The sequence below is a fragment of the Populus trichocarpa genome, chromosome 11 (genome assembly GCF_000002775.5).
Source record: "Populus trichocarpa isolate Nisqually-1 chromosome 11, P.trichocarpa_v4.1, whole genome shotgun sequence".
NCBI lineage: Eukaryota > Viridiplantae > Streptophyta > Magnoliopsida > Malpighiales > Salicaceae > Populus > Populus trichocarpa.
In genome coordinates this window covers 1544660-1565721 of record NC_037295.2, presented here as the reverse complement: position 1 = coordinate 1565721, position 21062 = coordinate 1544660, and the positions used below count along the sequence as shown (strand labels likewise).

Below are 21062 nucleotides of genomic sequence, written 5' to 3'. Positions count from 1 at the left end.
GGTTATTTCTCAACTTTATGCATCACTCATATTATTTACTTAGGACTGGTGGTTCTAACACCGATTGAGCACCATCTCATTGTTATTTAAAAAGGTGCATTTAATTTCTACATTGAAATGTTTTTTTTTTACTTGAATAATCCTTATGCTTGAACTTGGAAAAAAAGGGGATTCGATGTTACATCCTCATTAACTTAACAAGAGGTTTTGGTTCACATCCTGTTTTTAAATACTTATGCAAATAATTCATGGGAGTCATTTCTTCCTAAAGAACTAGATAAACTCTCTGTAAATATCAAACTCGCTTTAATTATGTTGTTGTTGTTTTGTTTTCTACAATTTTCAGGCTCGCTTTTATGGTTGCACGATTTAGATTCATTTCTTCTAGCTACGTACGATTTCTATTTTAATTATGTTGGTGTTGTTTTTTTTTCTACAATCATGATATTTTTTGTTCATCCTTCTACTATCATTGTTAACATTTCTTTCTGTTTCTTAAAAATGGCGCCTACCTCTCATCCATTTTTAATTTCATTCCCCTTCGCATGAACATGAAGTACGATGTTGGCTAGATGGATTCTGGAACCAGAAAAAAAAGCATGTATTTGCTTTGAGACTCGCCGAAATCCTAATAGAGAACGATGAGTCATTGAAAAAAGTCAGCATAACAAAGGAAGGACTGGGTGCCAAAGAATATACGAAGGGCGAAAACCAGTTCTCTGAACTCAATAGCAAAGGAAAAGAAACAGAAGAAATCCAACGTCATTATACAACAGAAACTTCTGAAACGAACTCATCATTGAAGGAGAAGATCCCATTGTTTATTGCAACCAAAAATGGAAAAGAAGAAATTGTGTTGGAGATAATGAAAAAATATCCCGATGCTATTGTGCTGCTCAATGAAACGAACTCGTCATTAACTAGGAAGGAGCATATCCCATTGTTTATTGCAACTATAAATGGAATAGAAGAGATTGTGTGGGAGATAATAAATCAATATCCCCACGCTGTTGAGCATCTCAATGAGGAGGGGCAGAGCATTTTGGATGTGGCCGTCAAGCATCGCCAGAAAAACATCTTCAGTCTTGTGAAGCATCAGAAAATACCATTGGCTAGACTGCATCGAGTTGTTGATAAGAAGGGCAACACATTGTTGCACCATGTTGCAGATATGGAGCATTACAGAGGAGGAACCAAGCCTGGGCCTGCACTTAAACTTCAGGAGGAGTTGCAATGGTTTGAGGTGAGACCTTTTCATCCCTTTGTCTTTACCTCCTGATAAAAATTATTCATGGACTTGGTACAGGATTATCCGTATAGTGTATTAGAGCACCAAACCTATAAAAACATTTGTTTCAATCAAATTACCCAATCCAGTTAAGGTCATAGAAAAACCGTTAAACTGAAAAAAATCGATTTTAATGCTAACGAAACGTAGACATGTCAACTAATCAAGACATATCAGGCTGATCTAGTTCTCCTTGTCACCCGAACCAATTACTTAAATATTATTAAAAATTATTCGCAATTAAATAATACGTTGTTTTATTTACAAACTCCATTTATATAACAATCATATTTATCTCCCGATTACTCCAGCAAGTGCAAAAGGTAATTCCTTCTCATTATGTCACGCTTCGGAACGAAGAATGCAAGACTGCAAAGGAGCTCTTCGAAGAGAGTCACAAGGACCAACTGACAAATGCACAAAAATGGATCAAGGAAACGACTCAGTCTTGTTCCACAGTAGCTGCACTTGTTGCTACTGTTGTCTTTGCTGCTGCCTATACTGTGCCCGGAGGTTCTGATAAGAATGGCACGCCCAACTTCATCGACTCTCCCTATTTTCTGGTTTTCACTGTCTCGGATGTTCTTTCCTTAGCAAGCTCCTTGACTTCGCTTGTGGTATTTCTGTCTTTGTTGACCTCTCCATTTGAGCTACAAGAATTTCACTTCTCTCTTCCTCGGAAACTTCTTGTTGGCTTCACCTTCCTCTTCTTTGCTGTGATAACGACCATGCTATCTTTTGGGGCCACAATCTTGATACTCATTCAGTCAGAGAGAAAGTTGACAACATTACTCCTTTCCATTGCTGCATTCCTTCCAGTCTTAGTATTTGCAATAATGCAATTCCGTCTGTACGTCTCATTTATGGGCTCTACATACAACATTCTCAGGATAACCGTTAAAGCTCTGCCACCGTTTCTTGCCCCTTGCCTACCACGGGAGAAGAAGCTCCGTCGAGTTGATTAATATGGGAGATTTAATTGGCATAGAGGTTATTCCATTTTCTTGATGGTTTGAACCTCTACCATAGATCATTATATATTGTGTTTTATTGCATGTAGTGTTGTGATTCAGTTTCGTGATATTTATGTGGTTGTGCTGTTTTGAATGACGGCCTTGAAGCCAGTATGTATTATATATAGTTTGTCACAGGTTGGTATTTGAATGGTATGATTACAGGCCTTCAAGCTTGCTTCAATCAGTTACATGGTAATAAAATTGGATGTAAATTATAAATGTTTAATGTGTGGTCGTTCTGGATTATAAATATTTAATGTGTGTATGAATTAGAATTAGAATTTTTTCGTGTTTTGTGAACATTCATCAGCTCACAATCTTTCCTTTAGACCAATAAGCAAAACTAGCCGCCAGCTGCCTTTTCTTCTTTCCTTTAGACCAGCACCAACCCGTAAGAACCCAAAACGGCAACCCTCTTCATCATCTTCCCTAACTCGCAAGCATCGTGAGACCCACTCTCACTGATACAAAGCTTCATCCCTCTCTTTAGACCAAAATAATCAACCCACCTCCCACTTCTACACCTCCAGTAACACCATCACCAACAACCCCACCCTCCAAGTCACCACCAAAAGCCTTCACCTCAGCCAGCCATAACAACCATTACACACCACTATTTCAGCGTGATTTGCTTTAACTTCAGCAAGCTCGATGTGTGTTCTATAAAAGAAGGATTGAAACTTGAATCCATCTTTTCATGCAATGTGTTTTTGCTTGGAAGTTATGGTTGAAATCTCTATCTTGGTGGGGTATTAGTGGCTGCTTCCCAAAAACTGTTGATGATATGTGTTACCGATGGTCTACAATTGTGCAAGGCAAATTTCGGAAACATTCATGGCAACTTTTCTTTACTTGTATTGTTTGGAGTCTGTGGCTTCATCAGAATGATGTAGTCTTTAATGATGCCACTCCAGATCTTCAGGGTTGCTTCTACTTGATTCTTCACAGGCTTTCCTTATGGTTGAAGATTGATAGAAACACTTTTTCTTACACCGGAATGAATCTAGGGATCAGCTCTGATGGGATCAAATTCTGGAATAACAGAATAACTCACAGCTGACTTTTACCATTTTTTCCTTTGTTTGGTCTCTGTTCCCTTTCTTTTCGTTGCAGCAGCCGTTCTTTTATGGCTTCTTTTGTTCTTCTTTCTGTTGTTGTCTTTTTCCGACTTCTTTGGCTATCTTCCCAAAAATTAATAAAATCTCGACTATTATCTAAAAAAAAACGAAGAAGTAGTCGAGATTTTAGATAATAGTCGAGATTTTATTAACTTTTGGCTAATAAGAAGATAGCCGAAGAAGTAGAAAAAAAGGCAACAACAGAAAGAAGAAAAAAAGGAAGCCATAAAAGCACGGCTGCTGCAACGAAGAAAAGGGAACAGAGACCAGAGACAAAGGAAAAATGGAAAAGATAATTGGTTTTGATGATGTAAACTGCAAATAATATCAATTATTGGAATCGGTAGCACCAGCTTTGAAACACTTCTAGTGGATGCCATGTTTTCGGTAATAAAATCACGATTTTAACACGGCACGGAAAATATAAAACAAACTCGGATCATAAAAACAAATCATAAAATCGTAAATTTTTTTAAAATTATGCTATTTATTTTATTTTAATTTAATTTTTATTGATAAAATAGTTATTTGTTCATTGTATGTACTTAGAATTAAGGTTGGGAGTTTTTAAAATTATATTAATTTCAACTGTAATGAATTTTTTCTTTTCACCTATAAATATCAGTATAGTTGAACCATGTACACAATATATCTTCGTGTAAATTGGAATGATTCTCTTTATAAGGTATAAATAAAAAAATAGAGTTATTTAAAAACAATTATATATCCAATTCAAACCTCGATGAAAACTATTATGTTTTGCTCCTTATTCTACCTTCCTGTGATTATAAATAACAGAATTTTTAAGTAAAAAAAAATTTAATACAATTAAATCAATGCACGTATCATGTTCTAACTTGATTTTAATCCTCTATTTTGATTAAATATTTTAAAATACAAAAAATACCAGGTTTTATAGTTATTGTTATATTCAATTAATCTAATTAAGTAGTACTTTTAAAATTTTAAAAACAAATAGTAAAACAGTTTATTTTAGATATAATATATATAATAATTGTTATATTTCCTACAGTACAACTGATCTCTTACCTAAAAATTCTAAAAAATTCGGTAGAGTTTTATATCTACCATGAAGCTAGAAAACAACTCCTTTCACTATCTTATACTATATATATATATTTGTCTTGATGTCCAATGCTACCAGAAAATCACTATCACTCAAGTACTTATTTTACTTCTTTAAGTAATCAAGATTGAGCACAATAAATTTTTGTATGGACACAGAACCGATGGATAAACATAACAATATTTTTTTGCAATCAAATGCCAATAGTCGGTCTACACCTGTAATAACAATTGAAATTTTACTTTATGTGGGTAAAATCGTTAAATTGGTGGTGAAATAACAATTTTATGTGATTTCATCCGATTTTAACAATTTTATCTGATTTTAACCTGATTTTATCTATTTTCAAGTTTTATGAACGATTTAGCACATAAAGTCTACATCAACTCGTAAAATCATATAATTTTACGAGTCAAATCATGATTTTAACAACCTTGAGTGAGGCCATTATGTAGATAAGTTAGATGCTCTGATACTATAATAGAAGACACAGCATATATAATAGATGATGACTGGAGGCAATTGCCCTTAATGTTCCAGCCGGCTAAAATATACATTTACTGACACGTAAAAACAATGTTACAATGAGTTTATCTTAATATATTTTGTGACCGTACATTTGGACTAATATAAATTAATGTGGACATAACTTAATACATGAGAAAACTAACTAAGGCAGCCGTCAAGTGGGCTGAATGGACCTGCCGTTGTTAGCCTCTCCAATATGTCTCTTTTACAAGGACAAGGACTTGACAAATAGTTGATGCTCCCCAATATGTCACTTTTACAAAGACGTTTTATATATTCTATCAACTTTATTTTATTCTTATAAAAGTAATAAATAAGAATTCAACTTTATTATATATTCTTAGAATAGTTCCATTCTATATCACAAACAAGCAAAACACAGATACTAATTTACATTTATTTTTAACGAGGAATAGTTCTTTAAAAGATTGTATATAAAGGGTTCTCTAACGGCTTAATTAAGAAAAACTGCAAGCTAAGTTGTTTCTCTGAAAACAAGTTTTCTTGTTGACATTGATTTTACCAAGAGCTAGCTATAGCAGCATTCCAATCATTTCCATTACTAAAAGGTATGTAAGTGCATGATATGCTTACAGTTATCTTTGAGTGTTTTCTTCCGAATCTTAGGATTTCACGTAACAGTTTAATTAGCTTTGAGTTGAGATTGGTCATTAACAATAGTTACTTGCATAATTTCAGGCAGAGAGTAATTATGGGTTCTGAGGCAATACTGAAGGAACCTTATAGAGCAGCCATGAAAGGAAAATGGGATCGCATGATTAACTACTATAAGAAACATTCCGAATATTTGCTATCTCCACTTACGGCCTCTAAGGAGACTGCACTTCATATAGCTGTGTGCAGCAAACAAGAGCAACCACTTAAAGATTTACTTGAAATCATGAAGGAAAACGAATTACCTTTACCTGAGACAGAATTTCTCAAGAAAACAAACAAATTTGACAATACGGTTCTTCACGAAGCAACCATCTATGGCAATAATAAGGCTGTAAAACTCTTGGTAGAACGTTGTCCCGAGCTGCTTTCGGTTCCAAATAAGTTCGGTGAAACCCCATTGTTTACAGCTGCCGGATTTGCAGAGACAGAAATAGTGAAGTTTTTAATCAGATCCAAACGAGGACAATGCGAGGATGATGATGGCCTCCTATTACCAATTCACCGCCAGAGAACGGTAGATAACCTGTCCATCCTAAGCGCTGCTATCATAGGGCAAAACTTTGGTAACAATTTCTCTCTATATTGAATTTTCAAATTTAAAACTATGCATATATAAGATATTGTATAATTTTTGTCTTCCTAATTTCATGAATGCAGAAACAGCTTTACTGTTGCTAGATCTGGATCAATCGCTCGCCAGCTTGAAGGACAGAAATCAAATATCTACTCTTCAACTTCTAGCCGAAATGCCAGCTGCTTTTGAGAGTGAATTTCCCATGGGCGTATTTGAACGACTCATCTACTATTGTATGCCTACTCCAACCACATTATTAGACCTTACAATATTGCCTATATATTCTTGTTTGAATACCATGGACATACACATACACATATATGTATATAATTTGAACTCTAAATTATGTTGCAGGCCTTCCTCTGCTCGTTTACCTAATGTAAATTAGGCTATTATCTTCGTAGCTTTTTTCTTAATAAAACTTTTGATTATTATAAAAAAAAAATAATGTTGCAGGCCTTCCTGTTCCACGTCACCGCGAGGTAAAATCAAAGGAAAAAAGTCGGAGCCGTGCAGGGAAGGGGGTGGGAGATCTTGAGAGCGGTCTGGGGAGGAATTCAGGAGATCTGGGGAGTGTCTCGAAGAGGAATCAAAGAGGCGGCATACTCAAATATTTAAAGGTCCCTAAAGGTATTGGACACAAATGTGGCTCACTTTTATAGATGCATTTCTTCTTTTAATTATTTTGGTGTTGTTTTGTTTTATATATGATAATTAATTTAGCTTATCTCTATTTTTTCACCTTTTTCTATCATTGACCTTTTTTTTTTTGTTCATCCTTGTACTATCATTATTAGCTCTCATCCATGTTTAATTTCATTCCCTTTCGCATGAGCATGATGTAGGATGTTGGCTAGAAGGAATCTGGAAGAAGAAAAAAAAGCATGTATTTGCTTTGAGATTCGCCAAAAGCCTAATAGAGAAAGATGAGTCATTTGAGTCAGAGGGAGAGGAAGGACAAGAGGGAAAACAAACCGTTCTGCTCTCATCACAAATCACAACAGGAGACCAAAATAAAGAAGAAGAAGGGCAAACTTCTAAAATCACTAGCGAAGCAAAAGAAATAAAAAATGTCCAATGTCCAACAGCACAAACTTCTTTAATAAAGTCATCATTAACTATTAAGGTGGAGAGCCCATTGTTTACTGCAACTAGAAGGGGAATAGAAAAGATTGTAGAGATGATAATAAAAAAACATCCTCATGCTATTGAGAATCACAATAAGGAGGGTCAGAGCATTTTGGATATGGCCGTCATGTATCGCCAGAAAAAGATCTTCGATTTTCTGAAGCAACAGAAAATACCGTTGGCTAGAATGCGTCGAGTTGTTGATAGTAAAGGCAACACATTGTTGCATCATGTTGCAGAGAAGGGGAAAAACAGTGGAGTAACCAAGCCTGGGCCTGCACTACAACTTCAGGAGGAGTTGCAATGGTTTGAGGTGAGCCCTTTTCATCCCTTTGTCTTTACATGACTTGATACAAGTTATAAGAGCACCAATCCTATTAAAACATTTGTTTCAACTAAATAATCCAATCCAAGACTACTTAGGGAAAAATTTAAATATTATTAACAATTGAAAATTATCTGCACTAGCAATAGCATTTCAGTAGTTCGAAGTTTTATTTAGCAATAACAATCATATTTATCTCCCAATTTTGCAGCAAGTGCAAAAGCTAATTCCTTCTAATTATGTCCCGCTTCTGAACGACGAGGGAATGACTGCAAGAGAGTGCTTCGAAAATACGCACAAGGAGCCACTGAAAGAAGCACAAAGATGGATCAAGGAAACGTCTCAGTCTTGCTCAACTGTAGCTGCACTTGTTGCTACGGTTGTCTTTGCTGCTGCCTATACTGTGCCCGGAGGTTCCGATGAAAATGGCAAGCCCAACTTCATCAACTCTCCCTATTTTCTGATTTTCACTGTCTCTGATGTTGTCTCCTTAGCAAGCTCTTTGACTTCGCTTGTGGTGTTTCTCTCTTTGTTGACCTCTCCGATTGAGCTACAAGATTTTCACATCTCTCTTCCTCGAAAACTTATTGTTGGCTTCACCTTCCTCTTCTTTTCTGTGATAACGACCATGCTATCCTTTGGGGCAACAATTTTGATACTCATTCAATCAGAGAGGAAGTTGACAACATTACTCCTTTCCATTGCTTCATTCCTTCCTGTCTTAGTATTTGGAATAATGCAATTCCGTCTGTACGTCTCATTTATGGGCTCTACATACAACATTCTCAAGATAGCCTGGAAAGCTCATTCATCGTCTCTTGTTCCTTGCCTACCATGGGGAAAAAAGCTCCGTCGAGAAGATTGACACGGGATATATAACTGGCATGGATGTTCTTCCTCTTTCTTGTTTGTTTGAATCTCTACCATTGATCATTATATATTGAGTGTAATAGCATGTATCGTTATTATCCAGTTTCGTGATATTTATGTGGTTTTGCTCCCTTCAATGATGGCCTTGAAGCCAGTATGTAATATATATAGTGTGTCATGGGGTGGTATTTGACTAATATGATGTCAAGCTTGCTTCAATCGGTTACTTGTTACAAAATTGGGTGTAAGTTTATGGTTATGATTAAATATTGTTGAGTTGATTCAAGTGAAATAAGTACAAAAAGGCCAAGGGATTGCTTGATATTATTTAATTTATATTGTTTTTTGAAAGGACAGTACTAAATTGATTTTTTTAAGTATCTTTCAGCAGTCGAACCATCAGTCCTGCTCCCCTACTTGTTGGGATGTGAAGATATTCACCTGGGATTTTATAGACTCTACATGCATGGATCTGCGCACACGAGAGTTCATGTACATGAATGAGCACAACTTTCAATCTAAAAGTACAAGTATAAGCTAGTTATTTTTTTTTTAATTTTTAACCCCTGTAGAATTTGACTTGATGTTTATAAGAATAAGTTATTTTTGGAAAGTTTCCTTATTAAATAGAAACTAATTTTCTCTTGCATAATTTAGATGTCATAAAAAAAAAAAAACATGTTTGAAAATCTTTTTAACATAATAATAAATATGAAAAGAAAGACAAAGAACAACAAAAAATATATAATAAATATAACTTTGTTTATGATAGATTACGAGTCACAAAGTTCAAAATCAATTTTGCTTTAAAGAAGAATACACAATTATTTTTCTAGCAATAACTAAAAAGCATGTGTTTTTCTAATAGATATGCTTCGAACATATCTAGATTGATAAATTTAAAAAATTACAGATTGTATAAAATAAAAAGTCATGATTGTCATGTATTTATGCAAAAAAAAATCATTGCACTTACTTACATGGATTTATTGCAATATATATATATATATATATATATATATATATATATATATATATATATATATATATATATATATATATGGAATGCACTCACGGAAATCTAGATTTTATGTTTTATAAAAATTTTTGATAGGTTTTTCTTTTTATTTAGGGATTATGATTTTCTTTTCTTACTAAGGTCGGTCTCATGTTTATTTAAAGACTTGAAAGGCATAACTCATTAGCCTTTATTTTCATGAATAAAACTATGACTTGGAGTTCTAGTGGGATAACTCTATTTTGACCAATCTCTTTCTTTCTTGCTTTTTATTTTCTTATTTGAGTTTCTGTCTACATCAGTAGTATTTGGAGCAACAATAGTACTCCTTTATCCCAATTGGCATCTTAATTTGCACTCTCTTATTCCACTCTTTATTCATCACTGACAGAAAATTACAAGTGCTTGCTCGACAATATTCCTCTCGCTAAACTCTATATTCCTGAAACTCTTCTGATTAAGTGTGGCTGCTTTATAATGCATCATTATCTTGTTATTCAAGCTGTGTCATCCATCACACAGCATAAAGTTGCATGCTGTGTGAATTTGTTTAAAAGGACAAAGAATCCATCAAATGTGGAATGAAGTTCAAGTGAATTTGTTTAAAAGGACAAAGAATCCATCAAATGTGGAATGAAGTTCAAACCGTACACGTATTATCAAGTCAATAATCTTTTTACTTCTGCTAAACAGTTAGTACTAATGGTGTTGAATTTTTCTGCGTTTGAGCATGCATATATCTCCGTGGTACCACAGCTCTGTGCTATAAAGCCTGATACGTGCTGGCCCTATTCTGAAGAACAAAAAGGTTGCATATAGTATATAATTTAGTTAAATCAAGATGTAAAGCTAAGCGTGGAACGCGTCATTTCAGTAATGAAATTAAAGAAGAAATTTGTGAAGCAAAGATTATTCCTAATTTGCTGCAAAGCATGACGTGCAAAACGTGCTGCTTTTGGATGAAATTGCACTAATGAAAAAAAGGATGGACAAAGATAGTGCTAAAATTCCATCAAAGACTTCCATATAAAAAGAAAAGAAAAGTATTCGATTAAGGAATAAAGCAGGATTTTATCATTAAAGTGATGTTTCTGAAAGACAAATCAGTATAGATGGTCTTGTAAATCATTCGAGTTCAGGAATCAAACTAAATTAATTTAAAAAATGATGGGATCTATTCGATTAAAAGCCTTTCTCGTGACAAGAAAAATACAAAAACTGACAGTTGTTTGGGGGAATATGATTCAGACTCCATGAGGAATATCATCAAAAAGCCATCTGCCAGGATGAAGAATTCTTCAGAGTACTTAATTATTTCAAAGATCCTCCACAGGATGAAGACATGATTGGCATCTCCACAGAAATGGTGACCAATCACATCGCAAATTCAACGGTTTGGTTGAAGTCATTAAATTAATTATATTACAAGCAAGACCTATAAAAATCACCTAAAAGCAATTTATTTTGTCGAATGGGGAGCAGAGGTGGTGGCCCGAGGCGCCATCAATGGCCCACTACTGATAAAACTAAAAAGATTTGTTTGGGCTGGGATGTGGCTCGTATGGGTCTGGGCACACCAACTTGTTTTCCGGACGGATCGGAGCGGCTCCCTGATGGGCCGGGACAAATTGGCATTCCTAAGGGCTAAGATTGTGATTCCCGATGACGTGTCATTCAAGAGTAATCTGTTTGGTGGTGTATTTTATATTAACTATAATTTTAAAAATACTTATTTAATAAAAAAAATAATCTAAATCTTAAATTTCGTGATATTTATGAGGTTGTGCTCTCTTTAATGATAGTTTTATGTTAAAGAATAATATAAATTATATTTTAAGATCTCACCTAATAGTTTAAATTATTGCGTTGGGATGATTATTTGACATATTATTAGGGACTTGATCATCAAGCGATCACGAGAATTTTACCATCCCCATTCATTTGATAAAAATTAAGCACAAAATAATGTGAATTTATGCAAGTTTTAAGTCTAAAGGTCTTTCGTTTGAGGAGGTGTGTTACAGAATAATATAAATGATATCTTAGAATTTCACCTCATAATTTAAATTATTGGATTGGGATGATTCTTTAACATAAATCAATGTCTTATATATAATGTGTAATAGGTTGGAATTTAACTTAATGAAGTTAGGACTAAAATGTTGCTTCAATCGGTTGCTTGTAGTAAAATTGGGTGTAAGTTTATGCTTATTATTATTAATGGATATCTCTCTTTGATTTTCTCAATCAACTTGAGGGGGACAATTTATTGTATTCCACGGCACTATTAGGTATTACAAGGATCTTGATACAATAGATTTTGATCAATATATTAGATTATATGGATCGCAAAATAACTTGTCTGATGAAAATATCTATAATATTTGATTTAATTATTTAATATGTCTTAAATTTTTTTAGAAGATTCTGTATGCTGTTTTTATAGTGTCAGCTGGATATAACCACCAAAGCTTAAATTACCCTTCAAATTAGGTTTAAAGTTATTATTTTATTCAATTTTATTACTTTTTTAGTTAATTTTGAAATTTTCAGCATGATATCTGGTATGTTTATATTATTTTTTTTAATTTGAATAAGAATTCTGATTATTTTTATTTTTAAAAGTAAATTTAAAACCTATCTATTTAAAAGGTTGATCTCTATTTTGAAAGCAACCTATTAGAAAAAATAAATTCAATAATAACACTAATTGGTGTGATGACATATCTCTTGCACTTTTTCTCTCTGTCTCATAATTGCATGACACATGGCTACCAATGATTTATCCTCTGTAGAAAGCACTGGATAGAATTGATGATCACCAATTCCTCCACTAATAATACATGTTCTTTTCCAAGAAGAAAGTTCAAAGACTGGGTTTATAAATACACTTAGAGTGTGTTTGGTATTGCGGTAGCTGTTGTGGTTGTGGTTTGAAAAAAATTGTTTTATAAAAGGTATTTTTAGTTGAGGTTGGTTTGAAAAAATAGGTGTTTGGTTAAAACTGTGGTTGAAATTGAGGTTGAAGAAAAAGTAGTTTAATGTGTTTGGTTAAGAATGCTTTTGAAATTGAGGTTATAAAATAATTTAAAAAATATATATATTAATATTGATGGTTTTAAATTTAAATATTGTAGAATTAATTACTCCTATTACGTCATGAAATAAATAATACTTTATATAAAATATTTTTTATTATCCCATCAAATTATTTGCAATTCCATCTCGTACAAAATTCATACATAAAGGCGCCGTTGTGATCCTTGATTAGCTAAGCGAGGTACAATATCAGATAAAAAATTATCTGAAATGAAATTAAAATTGCGATCATACTCGGAAAAAAACCTCATCATCTTGCTTCCCCGAAACCTAAAGCACAATTCTCTCAAGAAATCAAGATCACCAACAGATAAAACTACACACAAGAAGACAGTTTATCGAAATCTTGAAATCTGCCAACACTACCAAGAAAACTGATCAACAAGGTGTAAGGAAAACACAAAAAGTTTGAATGGCATATTAACAACAAAAAGAGCTCCACAAGAGATAAATAAAAAACAAAATTGATTCATAAATTGGATACAAAATCTCCTAATCAGTACTCAAAACCCAAAATAGCAACTACATAATTTCTTCAACAGACAATTTCCATTAAAAAATCAAGATTTCAGAAAACAAGTTCCCAGCATTGTTGTGCTTCCTGCAAACCGAAACTTCCTGCAAACCGAAACAATGGAGACTGCTCGGCACAAATGATTTCGGTGAAGGTGATATGATCTTCGTTTCACAACAAAAGGGACAGCAGGGAACAATGACGAACACTGTCTCTGGCGTCAATCTTCGTCCAGATCAAGGGAACATAGGGGAAGGGAACAGAGGAGACGAGCTCGGGTTGGGAAAATGTTGTGTTAAAATCTTTCGTTTGACAGGAGAAGGGACAGAGGGGAACAAGATGGAACACTGTCTCTGGCGTCAATCTTCGTCAATCTTCATTAATCTCGTCCAGATCAGTAACAGAGGGGAAGGGAACAGAGCTTAAGCTCAGGCAAGGAAAGTTTTTTTACAAGAAAAAAAGTGTCCGTGAAAAGTGTTGGCATGGAGTGAAAAGCAGGTGTTACTTGCTTTTCCAAAACTGAGGTCCAACCTCAGTTTTTGGTGGGGCCATGTTAAATAAAAAGTGTGGTTGAAAGTAACCAAACATCTCGAGCCTGCTTTTTTTATTAACCGCAGCCGCAGCCGCAATGCCAAACGGCATCTTAGACTGCAAATATGACTCCCGACCTGCCTTGTTCAAGTACGTATTTTCTTCTCTGAAACTTTAATGCTTTTGATGCCATGTTTCAAGGCGGGGGGATTACCCTTTTAGCCTAGTAGCGGGTCCGTAATTATTTTTATTTTACTCTGTTAAAAAATTATTTTAATTTAAAAATTTAAACTATTAGATAAAGTCTTATGATATAATTTATATTATTATATAACACATCTTCTCAAATGAAATCTATTTGAACTTGAAACTTATATATGCCAATATTATTTTGTGCTTAATTTTTATTAAATAAATAAAAATAATAAAATTTAAATTTATTACCGTTTAATTATTAAAATTTTAATATTATATTAAAAAATCATTTTAACTTAAAAAGTTAAAACTGTTAAATGAGATTTATTATCTGACACTCTAAACTTCAAGCAGAATGAAATGATGTCGCTATGGCTTGTTGGAAAAATGGATTTCAAGGACACTTAATTTGTCATGAACGTGAAACACAATTTTATATTCCATGCTTCTATAAAGTTGTAGTGTAACTATATACGAAAAAGCAAATGGGAACATCTCATATTATAGTGAAATACTAGGAGGGTGATAATTTTCAGTTCGATATGATTTTTATTAAAAAAAGTAATTAAACTGAATTTTAAAAAAAACCAAAACAGGGTCAAACCGACCGGTTTCAGTTCGGTTCGGTTTTTTAGGGAAAAAACCGGTTCAAACCGGTTTGGCTCAATTTTTCTGGTTTTGGCTCGGTTTTTTTTCTGGTTTTTTCGGTTTCGGTTCGGTTTGGTTTTTTCAATTTTTTGCTTATAAAACCGAACCGAACCAGCCAATTTTTTCAAAATTTTAATTAGTTTTTTTTGTTTGGTTTTTTCGGTTAATTTTTTTTTCTTGATTTAATCGGTTTTTTGATGTTTTTACTCACCGTTATGTAATAGTGTAATAAAGTAGGATTATTCCAAAAGGAAAAGGGGAAACCAGTAATAATTTACTTTCTTCTTTTTTGCTTGCCTATTTTAGAAGCAAGAATGTGAATCTCGATTTCAAGCTGCAATATTATGGTTTAACAAATGCAATATATTTTTTCATAATTGTCGCACCCTCGCGAGCGGAGAGCGGCGTCGCGGCGACCATCGGTTGGTTTCAGGGTCTTTTTGTGTAAAGGAGTCGCCACCTAGTATTATGGTCACTAGGAAACCTAACTGGTCTTTCAGAGATTCTAAGGCAAGGGACTGGTTGCGTAAAGGGAAGGTATTAGCACCCCTAGTACGCCATACCTAAGGTAAGCTGCTTAGTATTTGGTTTGTCTTATAATTGCTATGGTGTTGATGTTTTCTAATCCCATCAGTTTTCTAGGTTTTGATTCAAACTAAATTTATTAGGATAGAAACCCAAGGAAGTTCCATGTGCTTTAAAAGCTCATTTTCCCTTTAGTTTTTCAAGGGTTTGCGACTCGTAAATCGCAAGGAGGAGGGACAAAAATTTAGAAATCTAGGGTGCTTTAAAAACCTATTTTTTTGTCTTAGTGTTTTAACTCTCACAGCTCGTAAATCATGGAATAAAAAAAATTGAAATGTCCTCGATTATAATCAAGGCTTCTTTCAAGGATGTGTGCGGATTTATTACTCCCAATAATATTTTGGATATTCGTCCTTTAAGGATTTCTTTATCCAAACATTAGCGGTGAATAATAGATGAATTCCCCCCAAAATAAGATTTTTATATTTTTTTGGAATATTGGCCAATACCCTTTGGAGTTTTACAAACATGTTGTAAAATCCAGAAATGCAAGAAAAACAATTTTGGTGTTTAAGAAATCCATTCGAAAATACATTTTCGAAACTTCCAATGTTTTTTTTTTGTATATAAAAAAAGAGCGTTCAAAACATGTTAGGGTATTGGCCGTATGCAACACACAAGAAAATATTTTTTATTTTTATTTTTTTTCAAAACGCAAACATCACAATTAGACATACACCAAAATGGAAAGTAGCAAGCCATCATTCATATTACAAGAAACTTGAAACAATTCGTAACAAAAATCGTTCAAAGCCAAATCAGCTTAAAATTCTGTACACTGGAAAGGACTAAGCCCATATGCATGAGGGAGCCAAAGTTTTGAAACTGAAATTTTGAAATCCAAATCCTACTGCATATGTCCATGAATCATGACTTATTTTCATTTTACCAATCCGGGAGAAACTGGCATACTGGTTTCATAAAAAGGAAAAGCTTGGGACGGCATGCTCTTATCACACAATTATATCACGGACTAAAAACTAAAGAAAACCTGGCCGGCTATTTCAATTTAAAAGCATGGAAGGATACGAACAGAAAAGGGAGCTGATGATGACGAAACAACAACCCCCTTCCCCGGTTCCTCAGTTCTGAAACAGTGAAAGAAAGAAAAAAAACGGAACGCCAAAGGCTAGCCCTCTTAACATAGTCACTCATCTAAACTCAAAAGCCACGGCAGGAACAAAACAAAGCAAGCGTTCATTGTATAGTAAAAATAAACCGAATGTACAAAGCAAGGAAAAAAACGGGTGCAACAGATTTAAAGGCAGCAAAGGAGAAGATAGTTAAGACTTACCTGCGGGTCTCACTGTTTTATTTTCTGCAAAAGATGAAATGAAACTAAGCGAACGTTTGTTTTCTCTATTCTCCTCTCTTCTCTGCCAATAACACCAGAATACAAAACAGAAAACTCCCTCTATTTACTGCGTTTTTTTACTCTGCCTCTCTTGTTTTTTTTTTTTCTCCTCTTTGCTGTGTTTTTTTTTCTGTCCCTTACTCTCTGTTTTTCTCCTCTGTTTCTGCTCTCTCTTTGCTATTTTCTGAAGCAAGGAAAAAAACGGGTGCAACAGATTTAAAGGCAGCAAAGGAGAAGATAGTTAAGACTTACCTGCAGGTCTCACTGTTTTATTTTCTGCATAAGATGAAATGAAACTAAGCGAACGTTTGTTTTCTCTATTCTCCTCTCTTCTCTGCCAATAACACCAGAATGCAAAACAGAAAACTCCCTCTATTTACTGCGTTTTTTACTCTGCCTCTCTTGTGTTTTTTTTTTCTCCTCTTTGCTGTGTTTTTTTTCTGTCCCTTACTCTCTGTTTTTCTCCTCTGTTTCTGCTCTCTCTTTGCTATTTTCTGCCCTCTTTTTTTGCTATTTTTCTGCTCCCTTTCTGCCGCCCCTTGCTAGGTCATTAGAGGGGTTTATATATAGTCTAGAATATCTCTATTTAGGAAAGATTTAATGCATTAATTCTAGGACGTAAATCCCTACTGATTTGCAGTAAAAAAATGCAAAAGGAAGCTGCAATATTCTGATTTTGTGCTGGTGCTTTACGTCTGATTTCTTTCCAGTTTTAGAGGAGGGTGTGGCTATTTTCTTTCCTTCCATAGGGCCAGCTGCTCCCTTTCAAATGAGGCAAGAAAAAACATGGTTGAAGCTCCAAAATTCAGGCATGATGATAAAGGAAAAACAACAGGAATTTGCAGCGAAAAAAAAGGAAAGAAATCAGATGGAGGGTGCAGCTGCAAAGTCTCATTTTCCTTATTCGGTGTGGAAAAAATCCTGTCATTTATGATGATCCACCCCCCTCTCCAGCTTTCAATATCCTTCTTCAATTCAATCCCTCATTTTAACAATTTTTGATTCAGTCCTTGGTCCAAAAAAAATCCTTCGAATCAGCCCCGCGAACTTGGACTATATCCTTCCCGCGGCAGAATTTTCTGCCCTCACGTTAGATATTCAAATGGGAATATCTTGAGCTTCTGATATCTAAATCAAGTGATTCAAAAGCCCAAATTCATCTACGCGTCTAGGACTAAAACTTTAATGAAGAAGTCGAAGTGAGATAAAATCTTTTTACAGAACAGAAACTGGCAGTAATCTAGTTGGTCAAAAGGAATCTCCGGGTCTAACTCAAAAACTGACGAATGCCGAGAATCCTGATATGACTGAGAGTATGAACTAAGAACGAAAATCACAAAAACTAGGCCAAAAATAGAGTTTCTTTAGTGCAGACTCGGGTCAATATCTTTCTCGCGGCAGAATTCTCTACCTTCACGTTAGATATTCAAATGGGAACATCTTGAGCCTCTGATATTGAAATCAAGTGATTCAAAAGCTCAAATTCATCTACGCGTCTAGGACTACAACTTTGATGAAGGAGTCGAAGTGAGATAAAATCTTTTTACAGAACAGAAACTGGTAGTAATCTAGTTGGTCAAAAAGGTTCTTGATCTGACAATACTGAGCATCCAAATCTAAATGAGAATCTGCTCTAAGAACAATGATCCCTAGGACCTAATAAAGGTGTACGTCAATTTTTCAATATGTAATGAGTGACAGGATATACCTAGGATGGTCAGATATCGTACGAAACTGAGTCAGAATCAGAGCCTAAGTTGGAACCAAAAAATTGCGACAGCAGCAGAACTAATTTTTTAGTGCAAATTCTGAGGGATTTATTCAACCTTAAAGACCAGATAAAAAAGAACGAATTTAGCATTATGAAGACTCCTGATCAACCTAAGAAAACCTGATGATTTTGGTAGTAAAGGGGAAGGATAAAAAGAGCAGAAAACAACTCAAACAAGGTTTCAAAATATTTCTTTATGTGCCTTTGTCAATCTTTTTGGTGAATATGAGCTAAACTCCTACACTCTGTTCAAAAGAGGTATACACCGTCTTCAGCACGTGGGGTCCAAAATTGAGTAACAACAATAATAATGAAATATGAAAAAAGATCTGAACTAAATCTAATCTTAATATATTTATTTTTATAATACAAACTATTATTTAATTATTTAAAAAAAAAATAAAAGGTAGGATAGACACTGATAATGTGAAGTATTAAAAAGTTGATATAAAATTATTTTTGAAAGTCTGTTTAATAAATTAAAATTTTAAATTAAAATAATTATTTAATATAATATTAAAATTATATTGACCAAAACTGTGAAGAGTTCAAATCTTATAATTTATATTTTTTTAATTAAATTAAAAAAATATAAGATAACTAATTTCAATTGAGAGAATATAAAAATGTTGAATGGACTAATGAAATTTAAGTTTTTTTTAATGAACCCATTTCAATAATTTAATTTAATATGTTATGAGAACTTAATGATTAAATAATTAGAAATTCAAATCTCATAAATTTAACTTGAAAATTGTAGAATTGTTTTTTATACAATTTTATATTCTATGCTTCTTTAAAGCAAATGAGAACATCTCATATTTTAGTGTAATAAGTGTAACTATTTACGAGAAAGAATATGAGAATATTTTTTTTATAGTAATTGAGAGATCATATTAATAAGATTTAGGCAATGCCATTAAAAAAATAACAAATTAACTAAAAGAAGCAAATAAGAACAATTAAAATAGGATTATTCGAAAAGGAAAAAAGGTTAAACAAGTAATAAATTAATTTCTTCTTTTTTGCTTGCCTATTTTAGAAGCAAGAATGTTTATCTTGATTTCAAGCTGCAATTAATATTATGGTTTAACAAATGCAATACATTTTTCACTTATACTGTAACTAAGAAAAAAAAATTGACCAAAATCTAATCTTGATATATTTATTTTTATAATGATCATTTAAACAAGTTCTTAAGCTAATATATACTTCTGGAAACGGATTAATTAAATTATCAATATGGAAGAAAATATCCCTACAAAGGAGGAGCTCATCAGCAAGAATTCACCTAAAAAGAAAAGTGCATTTTAAGAGATCGATACAAAGTATTATTTAATTATTTAAAATAAATAATAAGCTTAGATGGGTGCTGATAGTATGGAATGTTAGAAAGTTAGATATAAAATTTTAAATTTTAAATTGAGATAAATTTTATATAATATTAGAATTGTATTTACCTAGAAGTAAGGAGTTTAATGACTAGATGATTAGAAGTTTTAATGGATGTGTCAAGATAAATTCATTCATAACAAATAAAAGGAAACGTATACATACAAGGACCTGGTGCTAGCTTTACATGAACATACGTTTTAATTAACCGAAAGGAGAATCAACATATCTTTATTATATTCTCATAATAGTTTCACTTTATAAACCAAACAAGCAAAACACAGATCCTAATTTACTTTTTTTTTTTTCTGAAAAAGGAATTAAAGGATTGTATATATAGGGTTCTCAAACGACTTAATTCAGACAAAAAACTACAAGCTAGGTTGTTTCTTTGTAGTCATCTCTCCGGAAACAAGTTTTCTTGTTGACATTGATTTTACCAAGAAGTAGGTGGAGGAGCATTTCGATCATTTCCATTACTTAAAGGTATGACATACTTACAGTTCTCCTTGAGTGCTTACTTCCTAATTTTGTTTTCCATTATATTAATGATAGGTATTATGAGTTATATAATATAAATTTATTTTTAGGATTTCACCTTATTTAGCTTTGAGTTGAGATTGTTTATTAACAATAGTCACTTACGTAATTTTTTGTAGAGAGAAAATATGGGTTCTCTTCCTATAATGGGGATACCTTATAGAGCAGCCATGAGTGGAAATTGGAAAAGCATGCTTGACCATTATCAGGAACGTGTCCTAGATGTGCCCTTCCCAGTTACGCTCTCTGCGGATACTGCACTTCATTTAGCTGTGTACAGCAAACAAAAGCAACCACTTAAAGATTTACTTGAAATCGTGAAGTATATACCTGATGAGACAGAATTCCTTGTACCTGATGAGACAGAATTCGTTGTACCTGACGAGACAGAACCCCTTGTAACTGAGACAGAGTCTGAGACAGAGTCCCTTGTACCTGAGATAGAGACTGAATTTCTCAAGAGAAAAAACAAATTTGGAAATACGGCTCTTCACGAGGCAACCATCTACGGGAATTATGAGGCTGCAAGGCTCTTGGTAGAACGTTGTCCAGACCTCCTTAAGGAAAAAAATAACTACGGTGAAACCCCATTGTTTACAGCTGCTGGATTTGCTGAGACAAAAATAGTGGAGTTTTTAATCACATCCAAACCAGAAAAATGCGTGGATAATAAGTGCCGCCTATCGTTAATTCACCGCCAGAGAACGGATGGCCTGTCCATCATTAGCTCTGCTATCAGAGGGCAACACATTGGTAACAATTTCTCTCTTTGTCTAATTATGGAATTTAGAAGTATACATATA

General features: G+C 33.6%; 2 protein-coding genes across 5 annotated transcripts in view; both read left to right on the top strand.

Annotated features, from left to right (window-relative positions):
- Nucleotides 1–21062, top strand: part of LOC18110678 (uncharacterized) — a 38199-nt gene that overhangs the window by 13118 nt on the left and 4019 nt on the right. Inside the window, exon 8 of one of the 4 annotated variants that reach the window (XM_052445274.1) lies at nucleotides 1802–1988. The exons of 2 other annotated variants lie outside the window; for them this stretch is intronic. In XM_052445274.1, the coding sequence (XP_052301234.1) occupies nucleotides 1802–1988 (187 nt within the window). Of the gene's footprint in view, nucleotides 1–1599; nucleotides 2531–21062 lie in introns of those variants that run through there. One more of the 4 variants, XM_052445276.1, reaches the window with a different exon arrangement.
- LOC7485399 (uncharacterized) lies at nucleotides 5463–8831 on the top strand. The gene is made up of 6 exons (XM_052445278.1): nucleotides 5463–5606; nucleotides 5737–6278; nucleotides 6373–6522; nucleotides 6746–6919; nucleotides 7135–7730; nucleotides 7954–8831. Exons 2-6 carry the CDS (start codon nucleotides 5750–5752, stop codon nucleotides 8605–8607), a joined length of 2103 nt encoding a protein of 700 aa, XP_052301238.1. The 5' UTR covers nucleotides 5463–5606; nucleotides 5737–5749; the 3' UTR covers nucleotides 8608–8831.